Source organism: Myxocyprinus asiaticus, chromosome 2 (genome assembly GCF_019703515.2).
Source record: "Myxocyprinus asiaticus isolate MX2 ecotype Aquarium Trade chromosome 2, UBuf_Myxa_2, whole genome shotgun sequence".
Taxonomy (NCBI): domain Eukaryota; kingdom Metazoa; phylum Chordata; class Actinopteri; order Cypriniformes; family Catostomidae; genus Myxocyprinus; species Myxocyprinus asiaticus.
The window spans coordinates 24,302,867-24,329,456 of NC_059345.1; the positions used below are offsets into that span (position 1 = coordinate 24,302,867).

The 26,590-nt window shown below is 37.8% G+C and overlaps 1 protein-coding gene, 1 long non-coding RNA gene and 1 pseudogene across 3 annotated transcripts; 1 reads left to right on the forward strand and 2 right to left on the reverse strand.

The window, feature by feature from the left end:
* The first annotated feature begins 53 nt into the window (after nt 1-53).
* LOC127453989 (uncharacterized) lies at nt 54-10,131 on the forward strand. The gene is made up of 5 exons (XR_007899480.1): nt 54-1,465; nt 5,790-5,891; nt 8,841-9,012; nt 9,149-9,235; nt 9,893-10,131. It is a non-coding gene; the product is annotated as an uncharacterized LOC127453989 (long non-coding RNA).
* LOC127453982 (prostaglandin reductase 1-like) lies at nt 7,153-12,724 on the reverse strand (annotated as a pseudogene).
* A 1,460-nt stretch (nt 12,725-14,184) lies between these two features.
* Nucleotides 14,185-25,490, reverse strand: LOC127414197 (prostaglandin reductase 1-like). Of its 2 annotated transcripts, none has more exons than XM_051652045.1 (9): nt 25,326-25,490; nt 18,534-18,646; nt 18,388-18,433; nt 18,178-18,237; nt 17,433-17,600; nt 15,514-15,787; nt 15,259-15,364; nt 14,925-15,043; nt 14,185-14,756 (listed from the first exon to the last, which is right to left on the reverse strand). In XM_051652045.1, exons 2-9 carry the CDS (start codon nt 18,640-18,642, stop codon nt 14,640-14,642), a joined length of 999 nt encoding a protein of 332 aa, XP_051508005.1. In that variant the 5' UTR covers nt 18,643-18,646; nt 25,326-25,490; the 3' UTR covers nt 14,185-14,639. The 2 variants fall into 2 exon arrangements, with proteins under 2 accessions (XP_051508005.1, XP_051507994.1); XM_051652034.1 differs by lacking the exon at nt 25,326-25,490 and adding an exon at nt 18,886-19,200 and having other exon boundaries at nt 14,186-14,756.
* Nucleotides 25,491-26,590: the final 1,100 nt, after the last annotated feature.

Genomic DNA, 26,590 nt, shown 5'->3' on the forward strand with positions numbered 1-26,590 from the left:
GTTTTGTGTAGCCTGTGATTGTGATATCTTTTTATATCACTTCGATACTGAGTAGAATCTTTCCATTTCTCTAGAAAGAGAATGAAACGGAAAGGCAAACAATCGTGGTTTTGCTTCGAGCAAGTCAGAATGACATGACAGATTCCTGGATTACTGTACGCACCGTGACGTCACAAAGGCTAACCAAGCATTTGGGGAACTAAACTATGAAAGAACAATAGGACAACTACTATGCATCAGATTAAACAGTGAGGGTTTACATGGGAGTTTAGTTTGGCCATTTTATACACTGGCTCTAGATTCAGATTAAAATAGCTTTATTGGCATGGTAAAAGCAAAGCTTTACATTGCCAAAGCATGGGAACATTAACTATACATACATACAAATTTACACACATAAGCATGCAGTTAAAGGAAAAGATGTTAAAATACAATAAAATAAAGGAATAGTAAAAAAATGTAAATAAAAGCGGTTTGTTATGCTATGTTTCCATTGACCTGGCATAGTGTTTCTGTTATTGTTCGGTATGGTCCTGTTCCACTGGTTGTCCTTTTGTCATGCAGGACTTTACATATCTCTCAGACAGGTTTTGGCTTGCTGGGGTTTCTCCAAGTAGTTTGTGCTTGGGTTGTATCCAATTAAAGTCTTTGTGATGGGTTGTGAAGTGGGGGAAAATGTTTCCCTAATTTGTGTATAACTAGTGCATGTTGTTAAAAAGTGCAGTTCTTTTTTCTGACCATTGGCGACAGAGATCACCGTGGGGAGCGACAAGACAAGTTGGGAAAATTTCAACTTTATGCAAATGCCGAGAGACATTCGCGAGCGACTACCAATGATAGTGAAGACAGAGGATCTTACTTCAACCGTCTTCAGGCAGGGTGAGTGTAAGATATTGGAGTCGACTCGAGCGCAGGCAAGACTGAGAAGAAGTTAAAAGTTTTTGTGTGCGGTTTCATTTGTCTGTAACCACATACATAGATATGGCTTAATAAAATGGTGCATGGAAAACCGTGTCGGCATTCTGAGTTAGTTTGATTCAAATATTGATATAATGTTCGTTCCCTTACTACTCAGTACACTTGACATTGCGTTTGCTAGTGGGGAGTGTCCTTCCATACGAACTAGTTGAAACCTCTCTACAATATCGGCAATATTCTAATATTGGCTATGGTGTTTGAGTCCCGCCTTTTTAGGTGCAAAGCTGTTTATTATAAAAGCAGGCGCACAAACACCGTTCTTCAGAATTTTCTTCCTTCAAGACAGTGATTCATCTCTCGTCTAGAAGCCCTCTACTGCTTCACCATCAACTACATGAGTCAGCAGGCGGGATCTTCACGGTAATGAGAAGACTCCGCTCCCCTGCAGTGTTCCGGCAAACATCACTCCGCCTCGCCACTCGATGCTTCACTGGTGAACGGGCCTCTTCAGCATCCTGATTTCCCGCAGCACTTTGACAGGAGATGTGTATCCTCATAAGCAATTGTATATTGTTATATAGTGTGTGTATGTGTGTGTGTGTGTGTATATATATATATATATATATACACACAGTTGTGCTCAAAAGTTTGCATACCCTGGCAGAAATTGTGAAAATTTGGCTTTGATTTTGAAAATATTTGAAAATATCAAAATCATTTGATGCAAAAAAGGATTTTATTTAAGGATAGTGATCATATGAAGCCATTTATTATCACATAGTTGTTTGGCTACTTTTTAAATGATAATGATCGAAAATCACCCAAATGGCCCTGATCAAAAGTTTACATACCCTTGAATATTTGGCCTTGTTACAGACACACAAGGTGACACACACAGGTTTAAATGGCAATTAAAGGTTAATTTCCCACAGCTGTGGCTTTTTAAATTGCAATTAGTGCCTGTGTATAAATAGTCAATGAGTTTGTTAGCTCTCACGTGGATGCACTGAGCAGGCTAGATGCTGAGCCATGGGGAGCAGAAAAGAACTGTCAAAAGACCTGCATAACAAGGTAATGGAACTTTATAAAGATGGAAAAGGATATAAAAAGATATCCAAAGCCTTGAAAATGCCACTCAGTACTGTTCAACCACTTATTAAGAAGTGGAAAATTCGGGGATCTCTTGATACCAAGCCAAGGTCAGGTAGACCAAGAAAGATTTCAGCCACAACTGCCAGAAGAATTGTTCGAGATACAAAGAAAAACCCACAGGTAACCTCAGGAGAAATACAGGCTGCTCTGGAAAAAGACGGTGTTGTTGTTTCAAGGAGCACAATACGACAATACTTGAACAAAAATGAACTGCATGGTCGAGTTGCCAGAAAGAAGCCTTTACTGCACCAATGCCACAAAAAAGCCCGGTTACAATATGCCCGACAACGCCTTGACCCGCCTCACAGCTTCTGGCACACTGTAATTTGGAGTGACGAGACCAAAATAGAGCTTTATGGTCACAACCATAAGCGCTATGTTTGGAGAGGGGTCAACAAGGCCTATAGTGAAAAGAATACCATCCCCACTGTGAAGCATGGTGGTGGCTCACTGATGTTTTGGGGGTGTGTGAGCTCTAAAGGCACGGGAATCTTGTGAAAATTGATGGCAAGATGAATGCAGCATGTTATCAGAAAATACTGGCAGACAATTTGCATTCTTCTGCACGAAAGCTGCGCATGGGACGCTCTTGGACTTTCCAGCATGACAATGACCCTAAGCACAAGGCCAAGTTGACCCTCCAGTGGTTACAGCAGAAAAAGGTGAAGGTTCTGGAGTGGCCATCACAGTCGCCTGACCTTAATATCATCAAGCCACTCTGAGGAGATCTCAAACGTGTGGTTCATGCAAGACAACCAAAGATTTGCATGACCTGGAGACATTTTGCCAAGATGAATGGGCAGCTATACCACCTGCAAGAATTTGGGGCCTCATAGACAACTATTACAAAAGACTGCAAGCTGTCATTGATGCTAAAGGGGGCAATACACAGTATTAAGAACTAAGGGTATGCAGACTTTTGAACAGGGGTCATTTCATTTTTTTCTTTGTTGCCATGTTTTGTTTTATGATTGTGCCATTCTGTTATAACCTACAGTTGAATATGAATCCCATAAGAAATTAAAGAAATGCCTGCTCACTCATGTTTTCTTTTAAAATGGTACAAATATTACCAATTCTCCAAGGGTATGCAAACTTTTGAGAACAACTGTGTATATATATATATATATATATATATATATATGAGTCGCATACGTGTTCGCGTCTTTTTAAAGGTGTCTGGCTGCTGTAGAACCATGGACAGTGCCAGCCTTCTACCAACAAGGGTGTTATGCTAGGTCAAGTTACAGAAAGAAACAGGTGCGAAATCACTGTGACATGTCAACTGCCTAGAGCTACTGGCAGTCTTTCTAGCTTTCAGAGCTTATCATTCTGATATTGTGAATCACCACATTCTGATTAATTCGGACAACACAACAGTAGTGGCGTATATATTTCACCATGTCGCACTGGCCTACATATGGCCGGCAAAACGCAAATATGCGCCCTCGGTGCACCTCCTTCATTCTGTCAACAGCAAAGTCCGAGTGGACATGGAAACAGTTCTGTTAATTGTGCCGAAATGGCCCTATCAGTCTTGGTGGTTACCATCTTCCAGATGGTAGAAATACTGGACAGGCCTCCATGGGAAATACTGCTAAAGAAAGATCTTCTCTCTCAAACACAAGACATGGTTTGGCATCCCCAGCCAGAGCTTCTAAGCCTACACATGTGGTCTTTGAACTGAGCATGCTAAATGTGCCAGAACTGACACATTCAGTCATGAACACCATTTTACAAGCCAGAGCACTGTCCACGAGATGCCTCTACGTGCTAAATATGTTCACTGATTGGTGTCTCACATGGCAAAGACCCAGTAAACTGCCCCATATATGAAATTCTCATATTTCTTCAAGAGCGATTAGACACAGGACTCACTCTGTCAATGCTCAAAGTTTATGTGGCGACTATATCTGTGTATCACGCACCTGAAGCCGGCGCCACTATAGGCAAACATGATTTAATCATTAAGTTCCTTAGAAGAGCAAGACGATTAAATCCACCTCAGCCGGCTACAGTCCCGACATGAGACCTAACTTTTATCCTAAAAGTTAGGTCCCAAAAGTTAGGGCCCCCCTTCAAACCTTTGGACTCTGTTGATTTGCGCATGCTCTCCATTAAGACCACACTACTGCTGGCTCTGGCCTTAGTAAAACGGTTTGGTTACTTACATGCACTATCAATTGACAGTTCATGTTTGGAGTTTGACCCCGGTCTTTCAAAGCCACTGTCAAACCCAGAAAAGGCTATGAGCCTAAGGTTCTAACCACGCCCTTCAGAGCGCAGGTGGTTCACATTCAAGCCTTCTTCCCTCCTCCATTTAATTCGGATGAGGAACAATCATTGCAATTGTTACACCCTGTGCAGACACTACACGCATACGTTGAGCGCACCCACCAGTTCAGACTGTCTGATCAGCTTTTTGTGTGCTATGGAGGACGCACGAAAGGAATGTCCGTCTCCTAGCAAAGACTTTCTCACTGGATCGTTAATGCGATTGCCCTGGCTTATGAGTCGCAGGGTAAGATTTGCCCAATTGGTGTTAAAACACGCTCAACTAGAGGCATGGCCTCCTCATGGGCATGGACAAACGATGTGTCTTTACAAGACATATGTTTTGCAGCTGGTTGGTATTTTGAAAACACATTCACAAGGTTTTACAACCTAGATGTAACGCTCTTCACAAGTCCTCTCTGTTTAGAGCGCTTGCTGTTTCGTTTGCCAAACATATACTTATGCCCCTCCCTTTGAGTATGGGCTCCCCATCATTTTACACAACCGCCTGCATTCAGGCCGTTGTAATTTACTATAAAATCACAAGCACTTTCATTATAAATAAACTCCCTTCCCGACTGGGTTCGTGAAGGGGTTCATTCTTACTGTATGACGATAGTTCATATAGTTCATGTATTCATTCTGAGTGCTCCCCCCCCGGCCCAACATGAGGGTCACTCACTAGTGGCATACTCATGTCGGTCGCCGTCCTGAGGGACTGCGGCGTCATGTTTCCTCTCTGGAAGGTTATGTCGTGTAGTGCGGCGTGATGTGATTATGTTTCCCATATGTGTTAGCAAATGCAATGTCAAGTGTACTCAGTCAGAAAATTCTGAGGAATGGTGTTTGCACGCCTGCTTTTATAGCGAAAGGGCAGGACTCAAACACCATAGCCAATATTAGAATATTGCCGTTATTGTAGAGAGGTTTCAACTAGGTCATGTGGACGGACACTCCCCATATGCGTTAGTAAATGCAATGTCTCGTTCCCTTCGTCTCAGGGAAACGAGGTTATGTACATAACCGAGACATCTTGTTTAATGATATGATGCATTAAGCACTGCTGTAGGTTAGAGGCAAAAGAACTGATTTCTTGTCAAATTAGTATGATGTCTTAGTTTTATCGGCAGTATCATCTGTAAACAGCATTTCAAATGCTACTGTGGCCAGTTGTGCAGTCCACCAATAATGTTAGAGCGGCGGCAGCAGTAGGAACGCCCACCAGTGACATAGATCGCAAAGTCTAGCAACATGCCGCCTGTGGTGAGAACGGGGCTTAAGACCAACTGGCTGAGGGGGATTCTCTCTGGGGTCAGCTCTTTGTATCTTAGGGCTTTGTGGCATATACTGGAACTATATGTATCAATAAACCTTTCTACACCAAAAAATGTATGTTATGATAGATATTGGATGAAATACATGAACTTTAACAATAGCCTTCCCAGTGCCATCCTCCATCATCTGTATGAAGACAATTGACATGTTCTCAAAACAAGCATCTTCCTTCATGAACAAATCTAAGTAATAATGACAGATGTGAGAGTCATGTGAGTAGTCATTAGGTTCTTTGGAAACTTTTTTTGTTCTTCCTGTATTTCATTTTTATTTTTATTTTTAAATCACTGTGGCTGATTTCCATGTTAATCCCACAGCTTCAGAATATTCATTTTGAAACGAGTGAAAGAACCTGAAGACAAGCATAATTTTTACACACTTATCTTGCAGGCACAAGTCTGTAATGACTCATAATAATTCAGAGGTGGGCCTCAAATTTGATAAAATATTGGCTTAAATTCATGTCCTGTTTTTTAATATGCAATTTAAGGTCAAGTTATAGTTTATATTTCCATCTATTTCTAATCTATAAACATTGCTTTTGTTTGTATACATTTCTGTAATTTGTCAGGTTAATTTAGTCAGATTAAATAACATTTTTGATTTACCGTGCCTTTTTTTAAATTATTTTTATATCTTCCTTAAGGTTCACTTATAATATTAGTAAAGTTTTTTGCACAAAAAACAGTCATACATTTGTAAAACATGATTATTTTCCACCCTCATTCTAACCCTCTGTCAGAAACACCCTGTTATTATTGGCTCTCTGCTCTTGACTGACCTGCTTTCTCTCCTTGCCATCGGCTACAGGAGTGATTAAAGGCAAAGTAGTTGATGTGTTGCTGTGGAGGTGGTCATATTCAAATGTCTTCCACAGTGTGACATCACAATGTGGAGGAAGTAGAGAATGAGTAGTTTTGGCAGCTTGGTTTCCACAAATTCTTTTTTTGCAGTGAGGAGGAAGTTTTGAGTTCTGAAACTTACAGTATATTTTTCTACAATGACCTCTTATATGTCAAAAGATCAAGAGAAATTTGATTCTCACATTCATCTGTGCATTCAAGAGACAGCATCATAGACATTCTGAAGATATATTTGGGGTAAAAAATGACATTTTGTAGGGAGTATACGTGTAGTGTATTAAGTTCAGTTGTAGTAGTTTATGTTTTGTACTAACTATTCATTTTTGAGAATTCGTTAAAATTTTTTCAACTTATTTTTGCCAAAGTGTCTTTCTTATTTTTGTTACACAAATCACCCACAGTGTTAATGCCCAAAATTCACCATGCCAATGCAATACTATCTATGGGAATATGTGGTATTCTTACTTTATCCCATAATGGGGTACATATTGTGAAACTGTCAAATCCAAACAGTTCATTACAATTTCTCCAACACCTACAGTATATGAGTGGACTATAATTGGGTTTTTATACAATTTACACACTTCCTTTTGGGATTCGATATACAAAATTGACTTTAATGGAATATTTATCATTTGTCGTTCTATATGTACCCAAGAAGGGAAAGTCTCATTCATTTTAAACTAATATAAAATATTATGTAGCTGACATGGAAAATTGCACAATTTAAAATTAGATATATTTAAACCACCCTTTTTATATGGGGACTGTAATATTGACAGTAAGTTTTTCTATATATACAGTATAACTTTAGAGCATTTGTGAGTTTGCCTCAGTAAGCAAGCAAAAGGCAAAGAGAAACCAAGGCAGAAAGGGAAAAACCATGCCCCTGTGGTCAGCCAGGAAAGAATGAAACATCAGAATAGACACTAAAAAGAACCATACCATTTTCAGTTCAAGCTTCTTTACATATATTTTCTAGGAAAGATGACATGAGTTCCTGCACTGATGCAAGCTTTTGTAAGGTAAAGGACAAATTATGGCAGAAACTGTCTAGTGGATGGGTGAGGACAGTGTTGATAGACCTTGAGAAGGTTAACAGCAAGAACAGGACAACAGTCTGCAGTTAGCTCAATTGGGACTGGAAGGGAATCCAAATTACCGGCTATACACTGTATACTGTAACCATAGCTAAAGAGGATCTTCATTGCTAATGAAGATCAGAGGTTATGTACAATGGAAAAAAAGGATAATCTCTAGTAATATGTGAACAGAGCTTCAGGCCTGAACACTGGAGCTTAGCCAAAAGAGTGGAGTGTTTCCTGTGTACTTAAATCTGATGCGACACTGAGTGAAAAGTAGTAGCCTGGAATGAACAGAGGGCATGTCTGCTCATGAGCAAGTGTGTACTGTTGTGTTGTGTTTATCTGCTTATCAATCTTTATGTACTAAAACATCTTGAAATTAGTTTCATTAACAAGTCACATCTAAGAACATGTGGAAGTTGTCTGGTGATAATGTTTCGTTATTACTAACTAAATCATGAAGAAGGACTAAAAATATTGTAGCCTCCCCCTTTATTATTCAGTGTTGTGAGTTGTGACATGAGGGTGACATGACCTGATCCTTTTTCTTCTTCCCCAAATGTACAGATCATATGCAGTTCTTTAGAAAACTTTTGTGCCTACTTTTTTTTATTCTAGAACCCTCAAATGACAGAAATTATGAACATTAATGAGACAAAATATGTGTAATAATAGGCTATATGAATTTTTAAAAAAAAAATTTTTTTTTTTTGAGTAAACACCAAACTCAAACTTGAATATCAATAGTAGTTTGTTGGGAGAGACAAAAAAATTTTTTGGTACAAATTTCTATAAATTGTAAGACTCTGGGATGCACCGTGATCTCAGAGAGCAATCAGTGAGATCCAACCCAAATCTGAGGATTTACATAGCTTTATTTGTAAAACATATTCTTAAATTGGGTTAAAATAGTGAGCAAAAGAAGTGCCAAAACTTGTAAAATTGTTTCAAGTGACCTAACTACATGTAATTGTGTGTAAAAGTAATCGGAGTAATTTTTAAGGGTTAGATCAGGTAGTAGTAGAGTGCCTTAAAGAATTTTCACTTTTACAGTCTAGGTGATATTGTTATAATTTGTCATACTGTGAATTATTTGTATATTAATATTCATACTGATTAAAAATGAAAGCACATGGATTTCAAAATGTACAGCCTTGGATGAAATCTTGTTTCACACTTTAACGATAGCCTTCTCAATTCCATCTCCCTTCAGCATCCTCATGAAGGCAGCTAGCATATTCTCAAAGCCAACAGTGACCACTTCTTCATATTCAGCTTGAACTGCAAGGAAAAGGTTGAACATATCTGATTAAAAACATAAGCAGTAACAATGAGCAAAAACTTTATTTCTCATTTACAGTACAGGCTGATTCTTCTAAACTAAAGTAAGTGTAATACTAACTATACTATATCTCAGATTATTTATTGAGGTATTGATAAGGCTTTATCATCAACTCATTAACTCAACTTAAACCAATTTAGATAATTTCTAAAGTAACTTGCCTCTTTCATCCATTGCAGCATTCTCTTGACTGACTCTTCATCTTTGTGTTTCCACTGTTCCACCATAAAGCCTTCTATCTTAAGTTGCCGAGTAATTATCGCAAGGTGAGGATAAGGACCTATATGAGATACAACAAACAGTTTCAATGTCCTAATGTTACATTACCCAGCTTGCATTTTTCTCTAATTAAAAGGGATATTTAATGAGAAATTGGTGAATTCATGTCTTGCCACTGTGCGTCCTCTAGTGGTTGTAATGTGCAACTATTCAAAAGTATCATTCCTTCTGTAGCTAGTTATTACAATATTAAACAATGACAAAATATTACAAAATACAATTTAAAAAACAATTTTTTATTTAACATCAACCACTATAATCATAACTTAATTGATCAGCATATAGTGCAAAAAAATAAATAAAATAATAATAATAAAATTAAATCCACATTTCCTTTGATTGATAAATTGCCACAAGAAGTCAGTGTCCATTAAAGTATTAAAGATATACACATCTGTGGTGTTGTGTCATTGTATGTAGCTATTGCACCACAGGCAGCAATACGGCCACCTGACTTCATATTGTTCAGTGCTGCAGTAAAGAAGGGTCCTGCAACCTGGAGAGTATAACAAAGAAAAAACAAAGAGTGTTAGTTCCTCACTGTAGATATATTAACTTAGTTTTTGTAAACATACATAAAAACAAACAAAAAAAACAAACAAAAAAAAACATTACATTCTCAAAGTAGCTGTCATATCTTTCAGGTGAAGCTTTCTTCAGTGCTTCCTCCAGTGAGAGGACTGTCTTGTAGTTGAAAGCCTGGTCAAATCCCAGTTCTTTCAGGTATGCCACCTTGTAATCACTACCAGCTGAACCGACCACCTTGCAGCCTTTGATCTTGCAGATTTGACCCACCATTGCACCTACAACACCTGCTGCTGCGCTTACCAGCACTGTTTCACAGGCTGTACCTTGCATACCTCTTCCAGACCGTAAAGAGTGGTTAAACTAATGGATAAAAATGAAAGTGAGTTAGAAATCTAAACAGTGTTTTAATTACATTTATAAAAGTAATAAAAAAATAAAGGCAGTGCAGTTATGAGGTTCTTTGAGTCTTTGTTTCATTGCCTTCAATTTAAACCTCTTCCTGTAAGTAGTGATTACTGTACTTTACCCAGGCATCCCTAAGGAACCAAGGCCCAGGGACATTGGAATGTCTTTGGGCCATTCAGGTACTATTTGGGTCAAGACTGGCCCGTCTGGGCCCTTTGCTCTGGTTACAGTGTGTGTCCTCCATCCACATTCAGCTAGCATGTAACATCCCTCAGCAAATGCTGGATCCTTGCTCTTTAGCACCCTGCAACCAAACAATGAATTAGGATTTTGGTAAAACTGATAACTGTATTTGAATGAATATGTTCCGGTATATGACACTACGTATAGTAACTGTAAATTAGATAATTTGCTTATTTTCTTGATTAAATGAAACTTTGCAATTTAACCTGCCAATGAAATACAAAAGTAATTTAGAGTCATTTCTAATGGACATATTCTAGTTAACGGAATGTGTTTCTCTTTGGCTCAAGATGTTTCGCCATTCATCAAAGTGGCTTTATCAGTTGACATAACTGAAGCCATATGGATGAGTAATTTCTAGTTGCAGAGAATAACTATACTAGACATTCTGTGAAGAGCTGGATAACTGAGAATCTTTACAGAATAATTGGAGTGATGCAGGTCATTGGATTTCTAGAACCCTCTCTTTACCTTTTATCATGTATGGAAGGGTATGACACCGTTGATGGTCAATGTGTTTGTGGTTAAAGGGACATGTTCTCCCAAAAATGAAAATTCTGTCATCATTGAGGCTACTCATCCTTGTGTTGTTCCAAACGTATATGACTTTCTTTCTTCCACAGAACACAAAATTAGATATTAGGCAGAATGACAGCCTCAGTCACCATTCACTTTCATTGCATCTTTTACAATGAAAGTGAATAGTGACTGATGCTGTCAGTCCCTAACATTCTGCCCAACATCTCTGTCTGGGTAGAGATGTTGCATAAACCTGTCCTTTCATGAATGCGCATTGGAGAGCGACCAGAAGTAAATAATTAAGGTCGAAACATACTTCACGCATGTATGCAAACGCAGACACGAGTGCTTTGCCAATGCGTGGTCTTGTTGTACATACATTACATGTGCTCTTGGGTTGCTTTGGAGGTTACAAACCTCAGACCACAAGGGGGCGATAGATTTTTTAGGCATGACCATGAAACCGGATGTGGTAGATGAGTGGATAGTTGAGGAATGGGGAGAGACACGGAGAAAAAACAAGATCGTTTGAATGGACTGGGGACAAAAAGTCGTATATATTTTTCGAAAAGTTTCAACTCATATTGCTGCCCGAGTCCACCATGACAGTTGTTGATTGAAAAAAGAAAATCCGCTCTAGCGCCCCTTGCAGCAATGCTGAGATGCAGCGCGAACTTGTGTTGGGTTATGAATTGAGCGCTGACACATTTCACAACGCAACGGTGCGTCAAATCGAGTTTGCGTAGCAAGGTGCGTCTGCGTTCACGTACTTGCGTAGAGTAAGTTTGGGCCTTTATAGGACTTAAATATTATATTTGTTTCTCACCCAAAGCAATCATAACACTTTAGAAGACATTTATTTAACCACTGGAGTCGTATGGATTACTTTTACTGTGACTGTCTGTGCTTTTTGTAGCTTTAAAGTGCTGATAACCATCCACATGCATTAAATGGACCTACAGAGCTGAGATATTCTTTTAAAAACCTTCGTTTGTGTTCAGCAAAAGCTGAGTAAATGATGAGAGAATTTTAATTTTTAGGTGAACTATTCTTTTAAATTGTCCTGTGGTGAGACAAATGGACCTTTAAAAGTACAAATATCCCAAGAGGTAAAAACCACTGCTTGCATAATAGTTCATTAGCAAAATGCTGTTGTTTAAAAAGAGTTTTAGATGAAGTACACACCACAGGACATATCAACTTCACAAGTATTTCATGTCAAATACCCAAATATCTATTAGCTATACCATTAAAAGTGTCAATTCAAAGACCATAAAAAAATGTACAAATACATCACAGTCTAAATTGTACATTTGTTGTTTTCCCTTACTTTGTCAGCTGAGTTCCATACTGTACATCTCCCTCCTTCATCCAATTTCTACTCAGAGCTCTGAAGAAACAACAAAGGGAGAGATCTGGAAATATTAGAAATAATCCACCACACAGCAACACTGATGACACAGTAATAAAGCACTAAACACATAACAGTAAACTACGCTATATCAAACATTTTTAAATGATTATGTTACATTATAAAGCACAGATATTTCACCTCATATACGGATCAACACTGAAATAAAATGCCTCCACAAGCACATCTGGAACAAAAGGAATCACAATAAACAAGCAAGCCTCAGCACAGGTAGCAAAAAAGACAAATATCTGAATACTGCATACCTCCATCTTTGAGCTCCAGCAGAATTACTTCTTTCATCTCAAAGTTACTTTCCTTTGGAAAACCATCAGTGTTTTTTGAGGACCCACATCTTTGCTTTACCCATGATAGTATTGTCACTGAAAGGCGCACAGTTCTCCAAACTAGAGGTGGTTCTGAGAGAAGTAGCCTGCTTCTATTGCAATAACAATATATGAGTACTGTTACGTCACACATTTTTATTGACTTAAATGACATTGCAAATTATCATCACTGAACTGATATTTATGGGTATGTAGGCTATATCACCTTTGTTTATACAGTATACTTGTGCTTGTATACCTTTGGAAGGGATGACTTATAAGTTGTACTCTCATTTGTATGAGGCAGTATGATTACGTATTCTCTTCTTTACCTTCTGAAATTACCTTTCTATACCTACCTTTTCTGCTGTTTGAGTAGATCCAAGGATAGCACAGATCAACATTCGCTCATATCTAAGGTTGATGGGTGACATTCATAAGGAATGGTTAGGTATTGGTTCTATAGTGTAAAATTACAGTGTTTATAGGAAGGCAGCAACATGCAGAAGGTAATCTTGAGTTGGGAGTATAAAGAAGTGGTTTTGTGAACTCAAACCAGAAGCTTGACTCATGATAAGCAGTTAGGGTTTAAATTAGGACTTTCGCGCTCGTGTTAATATTGAGGTGCCGTGTCTCAAACATTATGTGCTGTATCTCAAAAATGTGTGCTACCAAGCCAGCATGTCAAGTTGAATATCCAAGATGTGTATCGTAATAAATTAGGACAGCAGATGATCTTATATTATGGGTTGGTTGGTTTGTTTTGCCTCAGTATTATGGAATGATGTCAGAAATTAAACAAACAAGTATCTATTTAGATTATAATGTCCAGTAATATACATTTTAAGCATACTTTACACTCTGGTAAAATATTATAAATATTTCATTGTACTTTTATTTTGAAGCACTGATTGTCATCACACTTCATTTGACTTGCAGTAATGAGGGACATAGCCACTTAGAAAATATATTAGAAAAAAACTGTTTTTCAAACTCATTATCCATTTCCTAACTACTCCAGAAGTTTTTACTAACAGTTACTTGAGATTCTTAAAATTGCAAATATCATGTTTCTTTTATCAACATTCTGAAAGTGAAAGTGGAGATATAGTAAAAAAGGATTGAAATATTGACCTGTTTCTCACCCAGAGACATTGCATCACTGCCGAAGACACATATTAAATCACTCAAGTCATATAGATTACTTTCATGCTGCATTTATGTGCTTTTTGGAACTTCAAATGTCTGGTCACCATTCACTTACATTGAAAGGATCTTCAGAGCTGAGATTTTCTTCTAAAAATCTTTGTTTGTGTTCAGCAAAAGAAAGAAAGTCATACACTTCTGGGATGACATGAAAGTAAGTAAATAATGTGAGAAGTTTAACTATTGGGTGAACTATCCCTTTAACAATTAGGAGTTAGGCCTAAATGGCTTGTTAGGATTGATACCCTATAACCATATTAAAATCACACAAGGAGTAAATTCTTAGCACACTTTATTGAAATGGGCCTCTATGATTTCTAAATGAAAACTTTCAGTTCCTCTTTCAAATTCTGTTTCCTAAAGCTTATCAAAAACAATAGTTAATTCACAGTATATGCTGCTGTTCATCTAGTTCTAGTTTTTATTTTTTTTAATGTTTTTAATTTAATAACAGAATTTAGAAATTCTGAATCTTAATAATTTTGAACAACTCTTTTAAGACTTTATACAAAAGTTTATAAAAACAGGCTTACATTTTGAGAAAAGTATCTTCTTTATTTCTCAATTTACACATTTCTCTGTCCTAGTAAACAAATAAAATGTTAGTCATTTACAAAAAAATGCATTAAAGACTTTTTTTATAAAACAAAATAAAGCACTTGACATTGAACAGTAAACACACAACATGGAAATGATTAATTATTAATGCAGAATCCCAAACAGAAAAAGCAGCATTGTTGTTCCATCGGCAAACTACTGAAAGACTTTAACAATGGCCTTCCCAATGTTTTCCCCTTGGAGCATCCCCATGAAAGCAGCAGGCATGTTTTTAAACCCATCTGTAACATGCTCTCTACACTTGAGCTTTCCCTGTAAGCCACCGAATCACAAAACAACAGAAATGACAATATTATCAATTGAACAGTTGATCTGTAGAGTTATTATTTTTAGCCAAAGCCATCTAGACACTTTAAAAAAAAGCTATGCACTCAATAATAAGCTAATATTGTTGAATGAAGCCATGTGTTTCTAACTTGCCTCTTGCATCCAGGTCAACAATCGCCTTAGTGACTCTTTATTTTTATGCTCCCACCTGCCCACCAAGAAACCTTCCATTTTCAACTGCTTAAAAATCATGGGAAGGTGTGGATAAGGGCCTACAAAGATCAAAAACAAACACATTATCACTGCTGTAAATGGACAGTCTGTGTATGATTAATTCCTCTCTATTTATTATCCACTAATGGCGACTTAGCATTTATTAGGATTTTGTTATGTCATCACTGTGAAGGAGCAGAATCTCTGGTGCAAAGCCAATTTATTGAGCCTTCTTCTGGACAACAGCAAAATGGTACACAGATGAGAAACAAACCGGTCTGAGGGATCGTGTCATTGTACAGCGATATTCCTCCACACACTGCAATTCGTCCAAAAGCCTTCATTTGTGAAATAGCGACACTTGAAAAATGACCGCCCACCTGGAAACCAAACAGGTTTATAAAATCACTGAATAATCAGGATGATGATGCTGTATTATTTAAATTAAAATCCAATTCTAATCTCAAAATCAGGCCCACTCAAATCTATTGATATTTTGAGAGGTAGTTTCATAATATTAATTTCTTACATTCTCAAAGTAGCAGTCATATCCTTCAGGTGAAGCGTTCTTCAGTGCTTCCTCCAGTGAGGAGACAATCTTGTAGTTGAATGCCTGGTCAAAGCCCAGCTCTTTCAGGTATGCCACTTTGTCATCACTACCAGCTGAACCCACCACCGTGCAACCTTTAATTTTGGCAATCTGACCTGCTACAGAGCCCACTGCCCCTGCAGCTGCATTCACCAGTAAGGTTTCACCTGGTTTGATGGCACAAACTTCCTCCAAACCATAGAGTGCAGTCAGCCTGTGGAGCACAACTATTGTTATTTATGTCATCATCTAGAGGTTGACCGATAGCGGATTTTTTAGATACCAATAACTAAGGTGGTCGAATAGGCTGATAACTAATTAGAGGCTACAAGAGTCCAAAATGAAAAAAAGATTCAGTCTATTGTGCAACCAAATCCCATTAACAGCCAGAAAAAATAAAGAACTTATAACTAAAACAAGCCTGAAATACATGTAATTATTTCGGGACTCTTTTCAAATGACAGAGAATTGGCTTAGTTTGAATGCTCTATATTTAAGTATTTACCAAATTAAGCTTTTATAGCCTATATTCACCAGACTGAGGATTTTATATATCACCAGGTGAGGTTTTTTTATTATTATTCACAAGAACGTTGGAGACACTATGTATGTGCCGTGGGGCACATTTCTATATAGTTGCATTTTTCTTTGCATGCTCTCGCTTCAGTTTAGAACACGTTGATTTATCTAATCAAATTAGCAAAATATGCATTGAAGTGATGATAAAAATATGAATGAATATTATCAATGACGAAAGATTTAGCTATAACAAATCCCCACAAGGTGTCAGTGATTGTTTTTATTTCACTTCTAGAGGCTGCTGTTATATTGGACTAAAAAGAAATAATAAAAACTATCAGCATAAATGTTTTCCGATAAACGATAGTTCCAAAGACAACTATAGGCACAGATTTATCAGTAAAACCGATATATCAGTCTATCTCTATCATCTACAAATATCATTAACACTTTTCAGAATATGTAGTTTCACAGGTAAAACTGGCAAAACTTTTTATAATTTAATAATTTTTATAAACTGCCATAGTTGTCCAGATTGAGAAATTATTTCAATTATTTGATTCTGATTAAAGTTTATGAAGTATGTGTTTTAGTTAGAATATAAAATGCCCTCATAATCGTACAATTGCCCCTGAACATCAATTCAACGGACAAACATTGCCCCTTAATAAAAAAGCTAATTTCTGACATGGATGCATGGTCATTTCCTATCTTTACAACAGCTGCAGGCTGCCTAAAATGCATTGGTAAATTAGCCACTGAATAAGGCAGTTTCACTGCCATGTTGTGCCACAAATAAAAAGCATAATAAAGAGTATAATTAGCCAAATAAAATAAAGGATATGACAGGATTGAGGACAGTTTTGCTGGAAGAGCTTGGCAACAAACGGCTACCTTCTTTATATTTTTTCTGCACTGCATTACAGATGTTGTTTTTTTCAGCTTTAGAGTTTGACATCCTGTGCTGTAGAATTCTTCCTGTTTACCTTGTGCTTCTTTCTGTGCACAGTCACCAACAGCACAATCCATGAATGCATGATAAAAGTGATCCAGAAAGAATCTCACCAAATCGAGCACATGTGGGCAACAAATGTTTGTTTAGTAAAGCCAAGCAAGTGAGTAATTTAAAAAACATGTCTACTTTTCCTGGAACTCAGCTGTAATCTATTCACAACATAATTGTTGCTCTTTCATAAGCTCAGCTCAAATATCGGATAATAATACAAGCTGAAAATGTAGCAGATTTGGAGTTTGTCCTAAACTTTCATCTGAAATGGAACAGAAACACTTTTTAAAATATTCCTGCTCTTAATGGTTTGAAAGAAGCAGTGGGTCTGTACCCTGGCATGCCTATGGCTCCAAGGGCATGGGAGAGGGGGACATTCTGAGGCCAGTCAGCCAAGACTTGTGTGATGTCACGGCCATCTGAAACTGTGTGTGTTCTCCATCCGCATCGACTAATCACATGGCAGCCCACAGGAAATGATGGGTTATTGCTTTGAATCACCCTAAGATCAAAAGAGCATAACAAAAAAGAGATTCTGAAAAATTAAATGAATAAAATAAACACACAGCATGTGACTTAAAGAGCCTGCTATATTTAATCCAGTCATGATGTATATAATTACATCATTTACAGTAAATGCTAATTTATAATCAATCTACCTTTTGAATCATAAAAACGCATATAAAATAAATATTCTATCAAATAATACCCCAGGTATCAGTTTGCAAGACAGAACTCTACAATTAAAGCTGCTTTTGCAAAAGGCATTATTCCATTGTTGTGTGTGTCAAAAAACAGAATCATGCGTGATATAAACAATCGCTACTTTGAACACTGTGCCATTCCCTGAACTGTATATTACCAATTATTTAATCATGGCCAGTGACTGTAAATGAATCACAGATGCTTTCTCTTTTCTACTGATAACCAGATTGTTGGCAAGTTGCCATTTTAGACTGATTGGAGTTTCAGGATTTTTATTGTAATACTGGCGAATAGGATCAGACAGAATAAAACTGGTCTGAAGGTAAGGTAGATGTTAAGCAGCTGTTATGCGGGTGAGTGGCTATTTCTCTTACTTGGCCACTTGAGTTCCGATCATCACGTCTCCAGGTTGCATTCGAACACGACTGAACGGTCTTCAAAGATTTCAGAGGAAAAATGAACATAAAAACATCTAACAAAGAATGATTTACAAACATGCAGGATCAGTCTGATTGTTTTGCATTTCAGCACACCTTAAATGCAGATATGTTAGTGCACCTGCTCATTAAAGCCTTCTCACTCACCGCATGTAAGGATCCACACTAAGGAACTGAGCCTCCAGAACAACCTCTAAAAAAACCAAGAATAATAATTTTTTTAATTTGGCATTCAACAGGGCAAAGAGAAAAGAAGTAGAATAAGAAAAGTATGAAATCTGAGAAGCACAAACCTCCATCTCTGGGCTCAGGGAGCTGCTCTTCTTTCAGCTGGAAGTCGCTGACTTTGGGAAAGCCCTCAAAGTGCTGCTTCAGGACCCAAGATTTGGCTTGAAGAACCATGGCTCTTTGTTTGGAGCAACAATGGAAAATAAACGAAACAAATATAGCATGCACGTTTCGACATATGCAAAGAAGAGTACAAGGGAAGATGTCAACTCTCTCTCTTTACAACACTAAAATTAAAGGGAGGCCAACTTTCTTTACTCTGTGCATCCATTCACAATTACTTTACATCAAAAAAGCAGCGGTCCGAACAGTAGTGATAAGCACCACGATTTAATATGACTTTCCTAATACACATACCTGTCAATGTTGTGTCCACAAAGCTTTCTATTCTTCTATTATACTTAGAGCACACAGTGAATAAGTGTATTCGACTTCATGCAGCGCTGCAAGCAGTGCATGTCGGTTAGAAATGTTGTCCGACTTGAACCGGCGTCACCGTTACGTATGCTATCAAAGTACCGCGAGAGCGATTCCGGCTTGTGCAGCATCTGCAGTTGCTACAGGGTAGGGTTGCACTGTGCATAAATTCTCACGTAAATTGGGACGTAAAGTTCACACTAAGGGCATTCAAGCCTTTAACAGATCCTGCACCAGCCAGTTCTCTCCCTCATTCTTCCACTTCCTCTTCGTTCTGTTGTTATGAATTTACTAGTAAAGCCATGTGAGGACAAAGCGTTCAAGAAAATGAATGTCTTCTGAAGCCTCTGTATTCTTTAGTACTTCTAATTGTGTAACAGTACACATATATTAGTATTTTATAAACTCTGGTCAAAGATTGTGGAGAAATACTCATATGTAGCACTTTTACAGAGCAAGGGAGAAAGTCTGTACAGAAAGCAGAATAATTACAGTGCTTGCAAAGCAGATCTGTATAGATATTCTTCAAACACTCTGGTAAGGGCTGGCAGTGAGACCACTAACCTTAAGTATTAAACTTCTGCAATGAATTCAGCCTGAACAGCTTAATGAGCCCATTCAAACTTTATTTTGTTTTTCAGCCTTAGGTGTGATATCTATTTTTGTTTGTTGTTGTTTTTTTCTTCCGTTTTTTTCAACATTATAATTTGCAAGAAATTTTAAAGTTAAAGTGAATATCTCTCATTTATGAGTGATAGAATGCCATTCAAAATCTATCCAAAAGCTGTGATGTCATTATAATTTTTGCAAATTTAATTCTGATTGGTCTGCTTTGGATAACAATAACTCCAGAAAGCATAAGTTGTTAAAATTAGATGTGATCTATGACAATTTTTCAGCTTTATACAGTGCATGCCATTGAAGAGACGGTAAGCCAAATCCACCACCGCCACAAAAATTAAATATGTGCTACTGTGAATAAGTTCTATAGACAGCTTACAAAAAACAAAATGCATGCTGAGTGTCTTGGCAATAGAAAAGCAGCTCTGATGCAGAATTTCATTAACCCACAACCCAAGTCTAAAACCTAAATACCTACAGTAGGTCTAAAAACGTACTAGTATTTCAAACTTTAACACTGTTCTTTTCTTGCCTTGCAATAACTGGTATGTTCTTCAGGAAATGCAAATTCAGTAATACAATTTTTGTTTTTAAATGGCACTTGCCGTGAAAACTTTGCCTTGTCTAACTTTAAAATTGGAGCAGTGCTCTTTGGAAGTGAGGAAAGACAACAGCAACAACAACAAAAATATAGAGGAGATAGAATCTCAATGGAATACATATTTGACATTATAGTTCTAGTCAGACACTGATGTTGAAAAGTCTCATTACTCATATTTGGCAATCCCAACCTGTCTTTCACATACACAGTGTGACTCATACCTATACTTCAAGTCATTTCACACTTCATTGCAAATCTCTACCCCTCCCAATGCCCTCTAGACCTCTGTCCCAATGCTTTCATGGGTTGAGGGACAAACTAAGTGCAACTGAGTTTTTGAATTATTCTTCTGAAATGTACCCCTGTTCTGGCTCTGACTATAACTGTTTTAAACATTCTTTCAGTCTCTCTCTCTCCCAACAGATGCACAGCCCAAAACAACCCTCAGAGCAAGAGTATCCAAACTACGGTCCACAGGCCATCTGCTCTTGTTGATAAAAGCACCATTCGAAAAGAACAATGTGTTTGTTCTAGGACTGTTATAGGGCCCAATATTGTGCTCTTGTGCATGTTAAAATGCTCCAATACCAAGAACCAAGATGCTCCGTACATACACCTGCTAGAGCTGCTGTTGTGCAAGCAGAGTAGACAGGGCACATTGAGAATGCACAGAGATACAGACACACAAGTGTATCAAGCACACCTTACTAGGATGTTGGCTCTCATGAGTAGTGCTGGAAAGTTTAAAAAATTGAACTGAATTTTTTAATTTTTATGTTTTCAAAAGGAAAATTATTCACAGACTTCCCAATACTACTGAGGCTGCGCTCAATACGTTAGTTTGTGTGCTCTTTTGCTGTCTTCTCCCTCAGCACGCAAATGTATGTCTGTAAATGTTAGTGAGAACAATCATTTTGATCAAAATAAATTTGTTTTTGTAATGGAAGTAACAATAGAATAGAAACTGCTAAGCCCATGACCACTTGTCTAACCGAGCCTGTGATACCTGTAAGTGACCTGAGCCCATAGTCAAACTGGTTCATCAAGTAACTTCAAAAGTTACATTCTAAGAACATAGTTTCTTGTTAAAGATTGCAGCCAAAGATAAGCACATTACAAAGGTAAGTCAATTCACTAGTGATGTTAACTTAAAGACATGCAACAGACATAAAACTTGACAATATGTGTTATAATAAAAAAAAAATCGATAATAAATGGCTAGTAATGAACCTAATTTTAGATTTTTAAGGCGGCCGCACACCGGACAAGAAGTACCGCATCGTGTCGTGGCTAGGACACTGCACAGGTATCAAACACGGTGCACATCGATGCGGTTCAGGTTGCAGACAGTACACACAAAAGTTACCAAGGTTTTTCCCTTGTTCAAGAATGAAGAACGCTAAAGTAAATAATCTATGTCCTTTGATAATTATTTGGGTTGAATTTAATGGAAAAATATGCGAGCTGCTCTCTGTGGCGTGGCAGAAATTTGAGCAACCTCCGAAGTCATAGCTGGGCGCCGCCGACAGACGCGGAGTGGCAGCAGCGGTGTGCGTACCTTCATTGAAAACAGTTGTTTCTAATTTTAGGACGCACCATGTCGTCCACCAGATGCGTCCGGTGTGCAACCCCCTTTACATTGGATTACATACACTGATTCATGAATTCAGATACACACATTACACAACCACACATTGTACACACTTCTCTACAGGGAAGTTTTATAAGTTTATATAAAAGTTATATCACTGTATATAAATTTACATCATTATGGATATAATCTACTAATATTACAGATTAAGGTTTAAGTTTGTCCAAATTTATATGCTTACTCTTTAAAGTTTCCCCTCATATTTCCTTAAATTTAAAACATTTAGGACTGGTTTCATTAAGTCTGGTTAAGTCTTACAGCAAAGAGTGGACAACCAGCATTAACAGTGTAGTTTTGTCAGTGATCAAGATTTATTTTGTACACTGTAGAAATGTTTTGTGAGGTAACCTAAAAATGTTTATAACAGAATTATTAAAATTATAACAGAATGGCACAATCATAAAACAAAACATGGCAACAAAGAAAAAAATGAAATGACCCCTGTTCAAAAGTCTGCATACCCTTAGTTCTTAATACTGTGTATTGCCCCCTTTAGCATCAATGACAGTGTGCAGTCTTTTGTAATAGTTGTCTGTGAGGCCCCAAATTCTTGCAGGTGGTATAGCTGCCCATTTGTCTTGGCAAAATGCCTCCAGGTCATGCAAAGTCTTTGGTCGTCTTGCATGAACCACATGTTTGAGATCTCCCCAGAGTGGCTCGATGATATTATGGTCAAGAAACTGTGATAGCCACTCCAGAACCTTCACCTTTTTCTGCTGTAACCACTGGAGGGTCAACTTGGCCTTGTGCTTAGGGTCATTGTCGTGCTGGAAAGTCCAAGAGCGTCCCATGCGCAGCTTTCGTGCAGAAGAATGCAAATTGTCTGCCAGTATTTTCTGATTACATGCTGCATTCATCTTGCCATTAATTTTCACAAGATTCCCCGTGCCTTTAGAGCTCACACACCCCCAAAACATCAGTGAGCCACCACCATGCTTCACAGTGGGGATAGTGTTCTTTTCACTATAGGCCTTGTTGACCCCTCTCCAAACATAGCGCTTATGGTTGTGACCATAAAGCTCTATTTTGGTCTCGTCACTCCAAATTACCGTGTGCCAGAAGCTGTGAGGCGTGTCAAGGTGTTGTCGGGCATATTGTAACTGGGCTTTTTTGTGGCATTGGCACAGTAAAGGCTTCTTTCTGGCAACTCGACCATGCAGCTCATTTTTGTTCAAGTATCATTGTATTGTGCTCCTTGAAACAACCAGACCGTCTTTTTCCAGAGCAGCCTGTATTTCTCCTGAGGTTACCTGTGGGTTTTTCTTTGTATCCCGAACAATTCTTCTGGCAGTTGTGGCTGAAATCTTTCTTGGTCTACCTGACCTTGGCTTGGTATCAAGAGATCCCCGAATTTTCCACTTCTTAATAAGTGATTGAACAGTACTGAGTGGCATTTTCAAGGCTTTGGATGTCTTTTTATATCCTTTTCCATCTTTATAAAGTTCCATTACCTTGTTACGCAGGTCTTTTGACAGTTCTTTTCTGCTCCCCATGGCTCAGTATCTAGCCTGCTCAGTGCATCCACGTGAGAGCTAACAAACTCATTGACTATTTATACACAGACACTAATTGCAATTTAAAAAGCCACAGGTGTGGGAAATTAACCTTTAATTGCCATTTAAACCTGTGTGTGTCACCTTGTGTGTCTGTAACAAGACCAAACATTCAAGGGTATGTAAACTTTTGATCAGGGCCATTTGGGTGATTTCTGTTATCATTATGATTTAAAAAGGAGCCAAACAACTGTGATAATAAATGGCTTCATATGATCACTATCCTTAAATAAAAGACAGTTTTTTGCATGATCAGTCATATTTTCAAAATCAATGCCAAAATTTCACAATTTCTGCCAGGGTATGCAAACTTTTGAGCACAAATATATATATACTGTATATATATATATATATATATATATATATATATATATATATATATATATATATATATGTGCGCCAAGGTTTACGCACCGCGTGAGACAAGGAAAAGAGGGCAGGACTCAAAAATGCAGATAATGGGAATTTATTAAACAAATAAAAGTAACAACAAAAAATGAAACAGAAAAAACAAAGCCTCCACAAGGGCAGAAAACAACACAGCCCAGGGTGACTAAATAAATACGGGCTGGAGCACAGGAGACACAACCAACAGGACAGACTGGATCGGGGTAGGGTTGCACCAGCTGTGCCTAAGGTCTCACGTAAGTTAGGAGGTAAAGTTCACACTAAGGGCTAGTTAGATTGTTAGTTTGTAACTAAGTCAGTGCTTAATTTGGTTGCACCACCTGTTCTTAAGGTAAGACTAACTAGTAGGTCATAAGCTACCGTAAAGTGATGCGTAGTCGCATAATATGACATTTACCTGTATTTATCCAATAAACAGCCTTCATATTTATACACAGAAGTGTTAAAAATTGATGTTCAAACCTTGTTTGCTCACGTAACTGTCCCCATTAAAATACGATACGTAATAAAATTGATTTAATAAATAGTATATTTGCCCATGTGTAAATAATAATATATAGGAACTGTATCTAAAATAAATAAGGGGTGATAAATAAATACTCATACAACAGGCTGGAAAAATGTATTCATTTTAATATCCTATATATATATTCTGAATGTGTTGAAACTTGACACCGAGTGATGCACCCTGAAATCTGCACCATTAGATCGGTTTCATGCTGAAGAGCCGCTTAAAAGTACATTTTTTTTTCTCTCTGTAAACGAGTGTAAATGCCAACACCATCATATATGTAGAAAGGACTGATGCCTGTCACGAAAAACATGAGCTCATTGATGTCATAAAATATCAGTCTGATTTTTTATTCCATCCATTGTTCCTGGTAGGAGGCTTCCTTAAATATTTAGTTTATACGTAGGGTTACGTCCTACCTGAGTTTAATGGTGCAATGCTCAAATATTTAGTAGTGCGTAAATTGTGACTTAGTGCCCATTTACACCACAACTAGGCTAAGTTGTAACGTACGCACGAGCTCATTCAGGATTGGCCAGACTCACAACATGACAACAGTTACACGGGCTGCTTCGCAATTGCATACTTCACATACTACTTTTACTACTTCTGCTGTGTCAGTCTATGGCAGAAATAAGAGTAGTATATTAGTATGCCATTACCATGGAGTTTATTCTGACACCTCCAGTTCAGCGAAAACTCTCACAACTCTGTGTTTTTATATCAAGCTATATTATTTTTGTCATAGCAATATTATGTTTATCCATTAAAAACATTCAAAATGATAAATACTGACTCCTTTATTGGTATTAAAATAATAGTCTTTTATTGTACTTTCTTCTTGCACACCCAGCAGCCACTGTATTATGCAGCACATAAACCTTTCAAATCAATAATGTTTCTGATTATTTTGTGTAAAATTCAAGCATCTGTCTATCAGAATCACATTTCGTCTGCAAACATCTCGAGATCCTCTGCGACTGATGTAGGTTAAGCAAAGGACGGGAAGAGCAAAGGCCCTGACCCCATACTCACACTTCGGGTCTTGGCCATCTGAGTGCGCGTGCACGCGACAGGAAGTAAGTGTTTAAGACTGTCCCATGTCTAAAACATGCCAAAGCTCAGTGCACTTAATCCACACTTAATCCACACTAAATCCACACTAGCGCGAATACCGCTTCGGAGCGGTCTTTCAGGCTAAGTGTATCCCAGAGTTCATCACGATCGGGAGCCACACCCCGCCTACCTGAGCGATCAGTGTATTTTCGTCATGATGACGTCAAGGGAAGCTTTTCAAAATAAGTTATTTATTAGAATCAGATAGTGAAACATAAGTGAAGCATATATTTATTTTGGTATAAATGAAAGTATTCAACATTATATAACATGTTTAGGATGACTTCATATCAGCATCATAATTACAAAATATTATTTATGTGTATATTTATATAGGCTAACTCTTTGTTATCCTTCTCACCCAGTAATCACTTTATTTTGTTTGTTCTTGCCTAATACTGCTGGTCATTTTGGTCATTTATCAGCCAGTGTGGCATACAATATGCAGTCTAATAAATGTTGTTTTAAAATTAAAAATGTGTCAACTACTACCTCAGGTTCTTTCTTTTCTTTATGTATTTAAAATATAAGTTTTAATGATTTTTATTTGTTGTAGGAAACCACATACTGATAAGTTGTGTAAAGCAGTCTTTGGTCGTCTTATATAAATGACAAGCTAAAGCATATAATTTAAATGGTTTGTATTAGTAGCTATTTTTTTTCTCTCCAATTTGGAATGCTCAATTGCCAATGCACTCTAAGTCCTCGTGGTGGTGTAGTGAGTCGCCTCAATCCAGATGGCGGAGGACGAATCTATGTTGCCTCCGCATCTGAGACCGTCAACCTGCGCATCTTATCACGTGGCTTGTTGAATCCATTACCATGGAGACATAGCGTGTGTGGAGACTTCACGCTACTCTCCACGGCATCCACACACAACTCACCAAGCGCCCCACCGAGAGCAGCGACCACGAGGAGGTTACCCCATGTGACTCAACCCTCCCTAGCAACCGGGCTAATTTGGTTGCTTAGGAGACTTGGCTGGAGTCACTCAGCACGCCCTGGATTCAAACTCGTGAATCCAGGTGTGTTAGTCAGCGTTAATACTCGCTGAGCTACCCAGGCCCCTGTATTAGTAGCTATTAATGGATCACACAGGTTTATAGAATAAAGTTTTTATTCTTTTTAATTAAGTTTTATGCAGTGTATTGAGAAACAAAGTAGAAAGAAATTGTATTTATTTC